Source organism: Panthera tigris, chromosome B1 (genome assembly GCF_018350195.1).
Source record: "Panthera tigris isolate Pti1 chromosome B1, P.tigris_Pti1_mat1.1, whole genome shotgun sequence".
Taxonomy (NCBI): domain Eukaryota; kingdom Metazoa; phylum Chordata; class Mammalia; order Carnivora; family Felidae; genus Panthera; species Panthera tigris.
The window spans coordinates 16,343,917-16,359,220 of NC_056663.1; the positions used below are offsets into that span (position 1 = coordinate 16,343,917).

Here is a 15,304-nt window from a genome sequence, read left to right on the forward strand (position 1 = left end):
CTCCACCTGATAGTCATGCCACCTTTATCCCTTAGTCCAGAAATGCCAGCGCTGATCATTTCCACACGTTGGCAAGATTCTGGAGGGTGTATCGGGTTGGTTTTCAGTTTTCTCCACTGCTGCTTTGGATATCAACTTTCTTGAGTTTTCTAAGTCAGTTACCATTTATTCGTTCTATAGCTCCCTATCTATATTGGACCAAAATATTTTAAAATAACATCTAAAAAAAAGTAATCTACTTTGGGTACATTCATCGCCTTGATCTCTATGTTTTTTATTTATTTTATCTGAATGCCTCTGGTAATGAGTTTGTTTTGGTACAGGGACTCCAGTTGCAATCTCAAATGCCTAAGGGGCCAGGCTGGTGTTCTGGCTTCTCTGACTAGATCGAAACCTCAGACAGGTCAGGGTCAGAAATAATTGGTTAAGTTTGGGGGAATCCCAGAGCAATACAACATGTGCCCTGTTTTCCATTGGGACAATAGGAGATTACCTGCCCCAGGCTCATTGGCAGTGGCTGTAATAGGGTAGAGATTACTTTGTGACCAAGCAGTGAGACAGAGGGCGTAAGACAGTCCCTACCTCCCCACCTTCACACCCTACCAGTTTGCCTTGGTTTGTATGCAGAGGGGACAGTTTCAGAAGCTTCCCATGTATCCCCAATGAGGAGCATAGGAAGTAGGTAAGACATGTAAGTTAAGGACATTGCCAAGTGGCCACCATAGTGGGAGGCAAGTTGACAAAACAGGGGCCAGATGGAATTCAGGTCTGAGATGGATCCATGACTCCAGAGAAGGCTGAACTGAGATTTCTGGAGATGATGCTGGGGGTAGGTTTGTCGCCTGCTGCCAACCATGGGTAGAAAACAAACCACAAGTGAAACCATGGATTTTAGCAGTGGGTACAATAGGGCCCCAGGAGGCCAGCGGCCCCTCCCTTCCTCTGGAGGGTCCTGAAACTGTCTCATCTGGGAGATGCCATCTTGGGAAGGAGGAAGCAGCAATGGTGAAATTTAGGGCATGAAGAGACAGCCTTGAGGGAGGTCTGAGCCTTGAATTTGACTGAATAGTTTATCTGAGAGAAGCATTTAAAATGAAAGAGACCATTTCAAAGCATAAGCAACTGTTTTAATGGAAAGGGAATGAATTATCTTTAATTAGCAAATTTAAATGTTCCTCCTATCAGCAGAAATTGTGGGCTCATAAGAAAGAGTGAAGGACTTAATAAAAACTAAACAAACCACATTTTTCTTAAAATACCTGAGTTGTTAGTGTATGTGTCAAGATATGATCGGACTTCTTGTTGGAATGTTGATTTTATCTGAATTCACTGCGTGCCACTTCATTAGGTATTTTAAAAATATTTTATGTATTTATTATGTATGTTGCATCTGGTGGTATAATTGAATATGAAACTAGAGAAATCTAGGGAATTTCCTTCTGACATGCACTATAATTTAAAACAGTAACAGACAGCTGCAAGTTGTGTTAGAATACAAGATTGTCATTTGGTGTTTACTACAATTGCAAAAACAGCTTGTTAAGGAAAAATAATTAGACTTCCCCAAATATCTTGATGTCATAATACATATGTAAATTGTGGAGTAGGACATACAAAAAAATTATTGCTTTAAATGTCAGTTACTGCTAGCCCCAGAGAGAAAAAGAGCTGCAAAACGTAGCTACTGTATGTTTACACATACATTTATAGCAGGCATTTGTCTCCCACTCCTTTTCTTCAGTAACAATAAGATAAACGTCTAAAAAGCCTTGGTTTTAGATTTGGAGTCGACGGTTGGCTATACTTCTGCCCAAAGCCATTGATGTCTTCCTGCGTTAAGTGCGCGTGAGGGCTTGCGTGCTCTGGTCTGCGTTAAGACTCAATTAAGCTTTGGGATAAAGAGTAACTGTGTCGTAGCCCTCTGGGGGCCGCATGCGAGCTCTGGCATGCGTTTCGCAGTACAGCTCGCCCTCCACGAAGAAGTAGCCCTTCTGTTTGAGGTTGAGGTTGCAGTCGGCACACACGAAGCACTCCGGATGCCGGTACTTATCCCGCGCCTTCACGACAGCACCGCTGTAGAGAAAAGGGAGATCGAGTCAAACAAACAAACAAAACCCACAGAGCCGAAAACATGCGACAAGGGGAGATAACACTGCCTTCTGGCAGGTGTTATCTGTTTCACATTCAGGAAACAGCCTCCAGCTGTAAAACCAGCAGGGCTGTGAAACTGACGTCATTGTCAGCCAGATCCCTGAGGACCACAGGAACACATCCCGTGTTTCTCGTGTTTCTCGGGTGCCTCGTTTTCAGAGTTTTCAAACAAGTCGTTTCTACAGAAGTTATGGGATCTTACCTCGTGACCTTTGCCGATTGTTTCTTTCAAAGAGCAAAACACGACATGAATAAGACTCACACCCCTGCACAGGATTCTGATTGTGACCAAGGTTGCCTACAGGGCTACAAGTCCCTCCGACTGCTTTCTATGTTGGTGGTGCAGCCGTTATTCTATGGAGCACAGAGAAAACAGACCCAAGAGCAGAGATGGGATTGCCATGGGTGGGCGGACTGACCTCTCCTGTCAAAACAGCTTACTTCAGCTTGGATGAGGTAACTGCTTTTGGTACCATTATAAACGCTTGTGTTTTATGAGATCCTCTCTGCTCCAGAGCTCCGTGTCCCGCTTCTTTCTTTCTGTGTCACATTCCCCACTTGCTCTAAGCAGGCTTGGCTCCCACTGCCCTCCTGGGATGAATCCTGGAAAACTGGACTGATGGTGCCTCAGTGTGAGCTAAGAGTAGAGGAACAGGATAAAGGGGTGGGAGAAGTGGCCTCGTGGGGCATGTGGGGCATTTGCAGTGGAGAGATTGAAATGAGCTGCTTCACTGGAAGATCTGAATTAGCAAGTGTGGCTATTCAAACATAAGGGCCCTTGAAATGGAAGCTGACTGAATTTTTAAAAATTATATTTCAGTATTTGTGTAACTTAAGAAACCCAGTAAAGAAAATGTGTTTCAGTGAACAACCTGATGACCTTAGTATTCGGTTCCCTGAGTTTATACAGAAAAGAAAATATTTAAAGACTGTATATTAACAAAGGGAAGGCTTTTTGAAGTGAAATTATGATTCTTGGACGTGATTTTTTTAAAATATACTTCTAAGGCAATTTTTATGGGAAAATATATGAAATTATAAGTCCAGAATGCCGATTCACGTTACATGCCAGTTTTAGGGTGTGTCGAAGGAATTCTGGTCAAATGTGCTGAATGTTGTGGATATATTTCAAGTCACTGACTGGAAATAGAGAACGGATACCAAGATTCAGAGTGAATTCCTGGGTTAAAAATGAAACTTACACAATGCCACTCCCACATTTGTCACAGAGTGGCATCTTCTGTGTGCTGCCAGGGCCACCATGGACTTTTGTAACTGGAGCTCTCACACTCCGAGTTCCAGCGGGACGGTCATCTGAAAAACAAAGTGTTTCCATTTATGGCAAGGGAACAGCTGGCTACTGGCTAGTTCCTACTTTGCTTCTATTTTAAGGTGTGCACTTTAACTTAAGGAATTCTTAAGTTGCACGGGTGCTATCATTTCAAAAGGAGTAGGACCGGTTCAAGCATAACTTGTTCTGAAGCATGGCCTTACAAAACAGAATCAGTCAACATTTGTTGTCGTCATAGGGAGCTGTTATAAAATGCTCAAAAAGGCAGAATACCTTTTGCATTTTTTCCTGCTTCTTATTGGGGTAAAATATACATAACATAATATTGACCTTCTTAACCATTTTAAAATGGGTAATTCGGGAGCAGTAGGTCTATTCACGAGGTTGTGCAACCATCACCAATGATTATTTCCAGGACTCTTTCATCATCCAAACAAAAACCCTGTATCCATTAAACAGTAACGGCCCATTCTCTCTTCTTCCCAGATCCTGGTAATCCCTATTCTACTTTCTGTCTTAAGACTTGCCTATTCTAGGTACCTCTTATGAGGTACTCTTATGAAGGGTACAATATTTACCCTTCTGTGTCTGGCCTGTTTGACTGAGCATGTTTGCAAGGTTCATCCATGTTGCAGCATGTATCAGAATTTCATTTTTTGAGGCTGCATGATATTCTGTGTGGATAGACCATATTTTGTTTATCCATTGATCAGTTGGTAGACAAATGCGTTGTTTTCACTCTCTGGCTATTGTGAATAATGCTGCTATGAACATTGGTGTGTAAGTATCTGTTTGAATCTCTGCTTTCAAGTTTTTGGGTATGGACTCAGAAATGTAATTGTTGGATTATTATGCTAATTCTATGTTTAACTTTTTGAGGAGCCCGTATACTGTTTTTCACAATGGCTGCACCATTTTGCATTCCCACCAACAACGAACAAGGGTTCCAGTTTTTCCACATGCCCACGAACACTTGTTTTTTCCTTTAAAAAAAATATTAGCTATCCTAGTGGGGCATTTTGCATACTGCGCAGGTTTTTAAAGGACAGTGTATCTTTTGTTGATGGAAAAACATTGGTAAGAGTGTGAGCCCCGAGGACAGCAGGGGTGGCTAGAGATTCAGCCCTGCTTCTTACTGGCTGCGTCTCTTTGTACAAATCCGCTCTCTCTATGCCTCAGTTTCTCATTTGTTAGAGAAAATAATAGTTCCTATCTCACAGGTTATTGTGAGGATTAAATGATAAAGTATGCAAAGTACTTAGCACAGGGTTTGGAACACAGTAAGGGTTCATCGCAGTGTTATTTTAAAATTTGGACGACGACGATGATACCGTGGAGTATGGGGGGAGACGGAGAAATCTTGCAATATCCATTGAAAATTGGACTTTACGATTCTGAAGCTGAACTAGCCCCTGGATTACTGTGGAGGGAATTTGTCGTGGTGCTCTTTTATCACCGAGTTGGTGGCTATTTGGATACATTCTGGAAGCTCCTTTCCTAAACCAAGCACCACCCAAATCCTTCGGAGGAAAGATTCATTTGATCACTGAACTGAATACATTTTTAGACTTTCATTCCCAAGATGTTTACTGCCCTCCCATCCCTTGACTTTTCTAAGGGCCTCCATCAATGCTGTCCCAGCAAGACATTCGCGGCTGCTCACCAGGGCCGTCATTCACTAATTCCTGGAGCACTCTGAAGGAGCCCGACTGGCGAGGCTGAGTAGGTTCATTCCGATTGTCATGGAGCATCCGGTACACATCTGACTCGGGGGGCACAGAGGCTACAGGTTCACTGAAACACAGGATGGCAGGGAAAGCAGTGTCAGAAGCATCATGACACATGGGATGTGCAAGAAGCTACAAGGCATGAATAAGCAATGATCACTATATTTGCAGTAACTCCTGAACAAAGCCTCTGTATTTTCAAGTTAGTCTCTATTACAGTTAAAAAGTATGGTATGAATTCACATGGGTCACCTTGAAGATGTCATTAAATTACATCACCGCACTTCTCCACCTGACAGAATACTTTGGAGGGCAACTAAAATGTGATTGTCAGGGAATAGCAATTAAAAAAATAACACGCGTGTCTGATGGATATATAATTATGATGTGAACACAATTAACTTTTCTCATAAAAAAGACAACATAACATGTGGTAGGAAGTGCAGGAGTGACCCCAGTTTGATTATTCTTGGTCATAAAATGGTCAGTAAAATTCAGATTCACTTCTGATATTAAACTGAAAGGTATGGCTTCATTTTGTTTTTAAGATTCATTTGTTAACTTCGAAAAACAGCAAAGGTATCGTTTTGCTTATAAATTGAAGATGTTCAACTCGTATGTGAAAGTACATAATGCAGAAACTTTCAGTTATATTGACTACATTATGTTTTTTAATAGCCACATTATAATTCACTTCTAACAACGATAGCAGCTTTATTTTTAATATTCTACAAATACAATTCAAATCTAAGAAAATGCCTCAATGATAATACTACATGCCAGGCACTAAATGCTTTATTATTTTATGTCATTTAACTGCATTATCTAGAAAAGTAGTTGCTATCTGCACATACTTTTCTACCTATATCCTATTTGAAAATCATCTCATATATCTGAGAGTCCTTGCAAAAAAGCTTTGAGATACATTACATGATTATTATCTCATTGCATTCATCCCAAGAGATATTTTTGGGAATTGATACATAGTACTCTTAAACATTATAAAACTTTAATTTATAAAAAGCGGTTATGTAATACTGAAAGAAGTAATAAGACTTTATCTTATAATAAATCTTTTTAATTGAAAAGCTTGATGGCAAAAGTGCTTTGAACAAATATTCATAATAAAGAAGAAAGTAGTCAAAATAAGAGACCAACGGAAATTAAATATTTACATTATTAGCTTGAGCTTATAAAACTTTATTCATGGCAAAAATTCCAAATGAAAAAATAATTCCCTCTCCATAAGATACCATTAACAGAGAGAAGAGGTGTCATTTCTTAAAATTCCTCTGAACTTCCCATCCCTTTCCCAAATTTTGACCTCCAAAGGAGAAGCATAGAGTATGCCAGATTATAAATCACTTTTGAAAAGTGTTGTACCAGACATTTGTAAAGAGCATTGTAGCTTTCCAAGAGATACATACATTTGGTCCTTCCATGATTTCATTTTATTGCGATCTGTCCCATTAGGCTCTACTTAGTTCATTCTGGAAGTCACTTTTATCTTTATGTCTAGATATTTGCAATACATCCTTAGCATTTTTCTCTTGAAAGCTTTCCACATAACCTTCTTCCAATTAAGACAACGTTAAAAGACACCGGTAAAGCTGACATTGCCCATGTGTTTAATTAATATGCCCATCATTCAAAAAGACTCGTATTACCTCATTAAGGGTGTTTCCCCTAGAGCTGTTGAAACCTGACCCTGAAGTGTTTCCATAATATTGTCATCTGAGTACAACTGCATAGGTGTATTAAACTGAGCATGTACAATCTTCACACCGGGAAGTTCCATTTCCAAAGGAATGTTAGGGGCCATCTTAGCAGCAACTTTCAAGTCACCTGGGCAAATAGTACTAAGAGTACTGACAGAAGAAGGGGTGCTACGTCCACTGCCACCGTCAATACCGGACGGAGTACTGCATCCACTGTGTTAATGACCACGTTACACAGAGAGGTGACACAGGAATCAGAAAATCCAGACAGGAGAACACAGAGAACAAGTACAGAGAGGTTAAAAGGAATTGAAGACAGAAAGTAAGAAGTGAATTCAATCAAATTCAAATGAAATGTTTATTTCTAGCTAGAGTATATTTTAAAAAGGGGAGACATTTAAAAATTCATGATGGAAAAAAGTTCAAGAAAATTAAAAAGTACAGGTGATATTGCATTTGTTGGCTCTGTTCTACTAGGCAATATGTTAAGCCGAGGGTTACACATAGAGTTGTGTGCATAAAGTAGAAAAGATGGAACTCGCTTTACTTTTTAAAAACAGGCCACACAGTTTTAAACTTGCCAACATCACAGACAAATGATGCAGGGAAATTACATTGGCTGGATGTTCTTTTACCTTTATGAGCTGCAATGTTTAAAATGAAAACATTAATAAATGATCCTTCACAAATGGTAACTGGCTTTGCAGCATGAAGGTCAATCAGATATTTAGGCTAAACATTTCAAAATAGGAAGCAGATGTTTCAGACATGCAGTTACACGTTCCTTGAATAGGTTCTCCGTTGGTTCTGTGATAAAGATTATGTTTGAAAGCTACTTTGGGAACGTTTTCTTGTTACCATGTTAACTTTTTCTACTTTCGTGCTTTAATTTTGTGAAGAGTACACTTTAAAAAATTGTTCAGTGATTTAATACAGGCTCTAGAAACAGCCAATAAATGCTTGTCACCTTGAAATTAATTGATTAGAGGGCAAATAAGGTAGTCTTGGACTCTTTAGATGCCAGCTAGGGCATCATATGTAACTATTTCAGGTAACATTTTGGAGGTACTCATATATTTCCATGCATATTTCTCATTTCCTTTTAAAGATCAATTGAGGGGACTTATTATTAAAACACGAGAAAGGCCATTCATGCAGTTTTAAAAACAGCTAGGGAGATTTCAAATTCTCTTTGAATCTGGATAGGAGGCTAGTCACAACTGACATGCCAGTGACTAAAAAGTAATTTTTCTACATGCATTCTAAGTGCAGCATGAGAAATGCATTTTACAAGAAAATGGAATGTACTGAGTTGTTTTTCTTTAAGCACAATCATTTAAGACTAAACCAAAAAAAAAATTAGTATTTGTAAATTTTTTTCATGCTTGCAGGTTAGTGTTGCTATAAACTCAAGGCAGAGAACAATTTATATGATGTGTTTATCTCAAAGTCCGTTTTCTCTTAGGGCTTAGGTATGGCTCTTGCATTGACTCTCTAGGGCTGCTAATGCTAACCTTAGCCTCATATAGCGGGCAAAAACCAGAAGGATATTGGGCATCGATTCTGCTGACTACATCAATGTTGTAGCCTGCTTAGTGTGAACAACTCATGTCACTAAATGGATTTTTTAATTTTTTTTGTCTGGTGTTATCCAGTTCGACCACCTGCATGACCTAAATGAGGCGAGTATACATGGATGTGCCCCTTTACTTCCTGGCTGTTGAGACCCTATTTAAAGCCCAGTCTGTAAATTGGTTAATCATCTACAAAATGCCGAGCGGCGTTTTTATCATTTTTGTAGTTCAACACTCTCTTTGCTCCTGAAATCGACCGTAGTTGGTGAAAGGCTCTGTGTCAGGCCTAGAGCTAGACAGTAGATGGGTAAGCTATGAGCAATCAGAACTTACAGATAGACATTATTTTGTAGTTGTAATTAGTAATCTTTGTTATTAGTGTTCTTGTATATAGCATGCTTGTGTACATAATTTTATTTGAGCAAAGATTGTATCTTCTATTGCCTGATTTCTTTATCATTCTATTTAGGAGCCCCTGGTTATTGAATACATAGGAAATATACCCTTAGCAAACAAGAATGACCTTTTTATAAATTTTCGGACAGTTTTAAAAGATCTCTTGAACTGATGCTCTAAGTAAATAGTTTTGATGAGCTCCATTCACTGTGGGTAGTATCATGGGTCACCATGACCTATCCTGTGACCCGGAAAGGTAGATACGAATGAGATTTCTTGACTTTGACTTAGTGACTTGGCATGTGTAAGCTTGATGATACACTCAATTACTTCATGCCTCCATATCATCAGACAGAGAACTAATTTCCCTGGCCTGTGTACAGACTTTTTGGGATGAACTTCTGGAAGTGAGCTGTCCAAAAACCACTCAGAGGATTCTATTTTATCATTTGGACCTCCAAAATATCTTGTGTATATTTTTGGGTATAAATTTGGCTTTAAAAATTTTACATATTTGCCTATGAAAATACTGATTTTTTAATATGTTTCAATTATGAAATAAAAGAACCATAACTAGCAGGCAGGCCCGAGGGAGATTAACATATTAACAATTTAGTGTCTCCCACTTCGGATTAAAAAGTTGTTCATTTGGCTGTAGCTTGGTATATAGCCACCTAAAACTCCACCTCGATGAAGGATCATTTGGTAAGAACAAGAAATTCAGAAGCTAGAACAAATACGGGACACAGGAAGAAAGGAAAGATAGTAGAGGCATTTTTACAATTCTTTAAGATTTATATGTGGTACCTGTCTTTAGAGTTTATTTGGGGGGGCAGGGAGAGAATGAACAGGGGAGGGGCAGAGAGAGGGGGACAGAGGATCCGAAGAGGACTCTGTGCTGACAGCAGAGAGCCCGATGTGGGGCTCAAACTCACAAACCATGAGATCATGACCTGAGGCCAAGTCAGATGTGTAACCCACTGAGCCACCCAGGCGCCCTGGGTACCTGTCTTTAAAGCAAACCCTTTTGTCCCTGTTTCTCCTCTCTCCTCTCCCAAATTCAGCTATATTGAAAGGCACCTGACAATAACAAAATCATGAGTGGCTTGTCACTATCACCATGTTTGAGTTAAAATGAAAATAAAAGAAGGCCATTAGCTACCTGAATCCCTCTGACTTTCCCTGAATTATGATGAAATTAAATGTGTTACTGGTCTTTAGCCACGGCAAGATCTGTGTTACTCTGATGTGTCATTTCACTCATCGCCTAAAGTCCTAGGGTTTGGATTAGTGAATTTCCAGTTGAACCAACCTCAAAAGAATGCAAGTGCATTAATTTTACTATGCTTCTTTAGAAAGTTGCATATATATTTATTCAATAGTAACATAGCATCTTAACTCTTTATCTAGTGTTATGATCTTGGGGGAGGGGCTGGGAAGCTGTGGAAGGCGGGGAAATAGGGAGAAGATATACAAGCAAATAGAATGGGGACCAGGGAACAACGAAGTAAAGAAAGGCTTGTGCAGAGTTCCATCTATGAGGTAGGGTGGTAGCTCTTGATTCTACCTGCCCCTCAAGTATTATTAGGTACCCTTAGGACTTCGTCCCTTTATCTAAGAACATTATGGAGCATTAGTCTGTCCCAGCCTTGTGTCCAGGTGCTGGGAAGATACAAGGCGCTCCCTTCTATTGGGGGAAAATGTATTTGGTAGTCACTGCCTTTTGAGCCTTGTCTCCTGCTCTCCCACTCTACTGCTTCTGAGTCTGATCTCACAAAATCGGCCAGCTGATTTCGAGATAATCCTCTGGCCCTGACTCTAGCTCACGGAAAGGTCTGCACAAGGAGATCACAGATCACATATCAAGCGATGATTGACCATCCGGAGCAGGTATCATAAACTTGGACACCCCCAGGGGCCAGCAGGTTATACTTACATAAAAATAGGCCAGGTGTCGGGAGTGGTGAGCATTTTGACAGGATGGAGACTAGATGTTCCATCTTAAGGCATTTACTTAAGTTTCTTGGTTTTGGTTTTGTTTTTAACAACAGAAGGGTTACATAAAACACCCTCTGTAAGTTGGATGGGCCGCTAGTTTGTGACACTGGATATAGATCATTATTCAATAATCCTAACTGCCAACTTCCTTCCTCTGGGCTGACTAATGTAGCTGAGGTCAGAGGAATGGGTTTGAGGTTTCCTAAAGTCACTCTTTCCCAATGTGCCAACACAGGGCATTCGTTTCCCCCCCCCCCCCCTTGGGGTTGGAGTACAATTTCTAGAGAAGATATTTATTTGAAAAGGATCATCTGACTGAAGACGATGATCTGTTTCTCTGACGGACAGCACTGAAGAGCTGGCCTGTTCTTACTGCAGTCTGGACACAGTTATATCTGTGAGGGTAACAAACATACCTCCCTCTCTCCCAGCTTTTTCCTTATACTGCTCTCCTCTGTGTGGCAAAGTTCCTTTTCAAGTGGCCTCTTTTTCTTTGCAAGTGTCCATAAGGATGAAGATTTATTTTTTGTTATTAAAATTTTTTAAAATATTTATTTTTGAGAGACAGAGCGTGAGCAGGGGAGGGACAGAGAGAGAGGGAGACAGAGAGAATCCCAAGCAGGCTTCAGGCTATGAGCTGTCAGCACAGAGCCCTTTGTGGGGCTCAAGCTCAGGAACCAGAAGATTATGACCTGAGCCAAAGTCGGACGCTTAACCGACTAAGCCACCCGGGTGCCCCCACATTTATTTTTATGTAAGAGCTAGAACGAGTGGGATTACACAGCAGGCTGATGGTGCTGTGAGAAACAAGGGCTGAGGTGGGCTACTCACAGCCTGTGAAACATAGAAAGCTGCACCAGCGTTTCCACTGGGCCCTGCCTGTCTCCTGACTTCTGATAGGGTGCCGGTGTCCATGTTTGTTCCTGCTGGCTGGGCTCTCGTGCCCTGGGAATGGGGTACATCTGCCTGCCTCAAAGGTCACTGTGTTCTGATGGGATCCTCAGAGCAGCAGGGGTATTAGTTATAAATATATGTGGTGATTGCCTAACATTTCACAGCTCTATAATCTGGTCAGTATTTACTCTCGGAAATGGACGTTAGTTACCTACTGTTCTCTGCTAAAAGTGAGTTTGTTTCTTTTGCTTTTGAAATAGGCTTCAAAATGAGCAGAGTCACTCCAAACCCCTAAGGGTTACTCTTCTTAGTGATTAGTAAGGATTTATTAGAGAAGCATGCACTCCAGACATCACAATCTCAGAGCTTATGACCTGCTTCGGCCTGGGATTATGAAAGGTTTGGGCCGAATATTGTGCTTGTGTTCAAAGTAGTTCACATCCTGTAAAAACAAAGGGTTAAAAAGTTCCTCAGTGGAAGATAGTTTTTGTGGGTTTTTTTTTTTTTTAGATAAAAGTAAATGAATGATAATTGCACAGAGAAGATTATTTACCACCAAATATTGACATGACTAAGAAGGGGGATGATGGAACCGAGCGATTTCTTCATTTTAAGCATCTGTTCACTAAATGTTCAGGAACTGGCAGACTGGACTCCAGAACATTCTGGATCTGTTCTAGATGCTTGTCTTTAAACTAAACATCTGACTGTGCCTTCAGGAAAGTAAAAATAAAACAGCAAGAGCTGGACTTTGGAAAGGAAAAGAAACCGTACTATCACTGTTAAGAGCATGGTGGCCAGAAGGCAAGTCGGATACTTACTTTTGAGGTGAACTAGGAATGAGACCCCGCAGCTGTCCGTGAAGCGCGTCTTGTATATTGCTAGTTGAATAGAGCCCAATGGGTGAGTTATAGGAAGCGCTCACTACCTGTCTTTTGTCATCAATGTTTGCTGCTGCAACGAAAGGTTGGGCCCTTCTGTTGTGCGCGGTACCAATGGGTTTGAACTCCTGTACAATGGCAGACAAGATACACAGAGCCACAGAACGCACAACAAAGCCATTAATGAGCAAACCTAGAGCATCGCTGTTGTTAATCAAGGCTTCTTCACCCCACTGCAAGATTAACGGCAAGGTTAAAGGAGGAGTTACGCATAAACCTTTCTACATTTTCTGTGAAATTTACATGTGCTGTATTCAGCCACGTTTAAGGTGCAGATGAATTGACCTTATTTAAAATATCATACAAGAATTTGAACGCTATTCTTTTTGTCTGGCCCTACTGACTTTCACGGCTGTAGTTGTTAAGAAATTCTCATATGACTCATTTGGATACTGAAATTCGATGTCAGAAATGAGATTTGTGGCTTAGAAGAATTATCATAGTTAACTTTTTCTCAGGTAGAACTTATATACACTTTCTCTTCTATGAATATCTTATTACAGCTTCCTCCATTTTAGGAAAAGGAGGGGCAAAACAATCAGAGAGAGGGAGCATTTATGAATACTTATACCGAATCATTTTAACTAATCCAAGTAAAAGTTTTATTTTTTCTTTATGCCTACCACAAAAAAAATTCTTATTTTGCATTATGTTCTAACTTTAAATTTAGAACAAATAATAAGCATTAAAAGCATTAAAAGCATTAAAAGACTTTTTTCCTTATGAGAGCAGGGATACCATGTATATGGAAACTTTCTTTTCTTTTCTTTTCTTTTTTTTTTTTGTGATGATTGCACGTTGTGTGTTTAAAGAACTTTTCATGTTTCTTTTAGTCCCAGAAGGACTAAAGTCAACAATTCAGATAGCTAATGTATAAGACTCACAAGAGGATCTCCACTTTATTGCTTGGAGAAAAGGATCAAACATCCGAGTCCCAAACTCTGAAACATGCCTGAATGATCGGAAACTCTATGTTATTATTTTTTAATGTAGGAATCCGGTTTTCCAATTTTTACAGAGATTTGTAATTTCGTAAAGTCATTAAATATCTTTTTCTCCTAAGCGACAGAAGAAAACCAGGAGGGAAGGCTAAAATATACACAAGCTGATTCTCTTTCCAGATCTTTTCATTTGGCAGAATCAGTAAGATAAATCTTTCCAATATTTTCACTCACGCATTCACATCGACTTCACTTACTTTGGTGAATGTGCCACCAATTTTTCACACAGATTTCAACTAGCACAAACATTTATGATTCTTTGAAATGTTACTGAAAGGAGGCTGTTTTTATTAAAAAAAAAAAACCAAGAAGGTCTTGTAATATTCTTGCTCATATCATTTTTTTCTCTTCTTGTCATTACAAATGAGTAAATCGTGGGATGGCGCTTTTTTTGGTTGTTGTTAGAAAAAGAGACTGTCTTCGTTTCTTAGGGGAGGAACCAGAGTTTTGCACACAGATTCTTGTGCTTGAGAACATACCGACAGCTTCCTTTAGGGACCCACGCCACATGATGCTTCGGTGTTTTGATTCTGAGCAGCCACTCTTCACACGAAGTCCCTATTCCCCCATCTAGGTTTCTTGGAAAAGTTCGCTTAAAATTTTAATAGTTGTAACAGGCAAATGGGGTACAGCTTCAAATACTAGCTGTACTGAGTCTGTGACTCCAGCTACCCCAAATCTCCTGGTGCCTGAAAATCGGGGATGTGGTAGAGAGCAACTTTTCTCTCATCAACCTTGGGCCGCGTATTATAATAGCCTCTTAAACTTGAGAAGGTCTGAGTTGAATACAATAGGCTGTGATCCTATAGTGTGATTGGATTGACTGGCATCTTACTGATTCATTATTTTTACCTCCAGAATAATGGCTCACTGCCTAGGAGTTCTTTGGGGGACAGTAGGGTTGCTGCTGTTAGGCAGCAGAATGACTGAAATCACCAAATGTGGCTTTAGAAAAATGCTGAGTCCCAGAATAAGGGAAAATGTGTGTAGTCACACATTTATACAGTGCCACCATCTGATTGTTTTGGCTGATTTAATGATGAATTCTGCTTTTTTTTTTTTTTTTTTTTTTATGATTTCTGATTAGCCATTATTAGGGCAGGAAAAAAGTGAATTGGAAATAATTGTAGGTAATGCCAGTGGTGATGATTCAAGCCTTTGTTACTCTTTTTGAAATGAAAGAAGAAGGCTAATTGCCTCATTTAGTTTTGGTAAATTATTAATTTCTCAGGCTAATTAAAAGAGTGAATCAGGCAGAACTGAAGGACTCAAGCTTTGTGGAATTTTTTTTAAACAAAGTATGATACGCCTTAAAGATCTTGATAAATAGAATTGAATTTATAAAAATTAGTTAATGTGATATGATGGTTTTATGGGGAAAAAAGTCGCGGCCCTTATTTCTTCTTAGTCTTAAAATGATTAATAAACATGGGTGGTGATTGTCCTGTAAATGAGGCATCTTCACTGAAAATATTTGTGCACTAATAATTTCTAGTAGTGCTTCCGAAAAGCAGCATTTGAGTTAATCAGCTCCAACCTTTTTCTTTGCTTTCAGTTTTGGTTATATATTGCAAAGGTCATAAATGTGTAATTTGTTAAAATAAAAAAAAAAA

General features: G+C 39.6%; 1 protein-coding gene across 2 annotated transcripts in view; it reads right to left on the reverse strand.

Annotated features, from left to right (window-relative positions):
- Positions 1-1,876: 1,876 nt before the first annotated feature.
- The window catches only part of PDLIM3 (PDZ and LIM domain 3), a 29,514-nt gene continuing 16,086 nt past the window's right edge, over positions 1,877-15,304 (reverse strand). Inside the window, exons 4-8 of one of the 2 annotated variants that reach the window (XM_007098997.2) lie at positions 12,124-12,191; positions 6,837-7,100; positions 5,106-5,236; positions 3,354-3,465; positions 1,877-2,073 (exon numbers count right to left, since the gene is read on the reverse strand). In XM_007098997.2, the coding sequence (XP_007099059.1) occupies positions 1,884-2,073; positions 3,354-3,465; positions 5,106-5,236; positions 6,837-7,100; positions 12,124-12,191 (765 nt within the window). In that variant the 3' untranslated portion in view covers positions 1,877-1,883. Of the gene's footprint in view, positions 2,074-3,353; positions 3,466-5,105; positions 5,237-6,836; positions 7,101-12,123; positions 12,192-12,570; positions 12,759-15,304 lie in introns of both variants that reach the window. The other variant, XM_007098998.3, reaches the window with a different exon arrangement.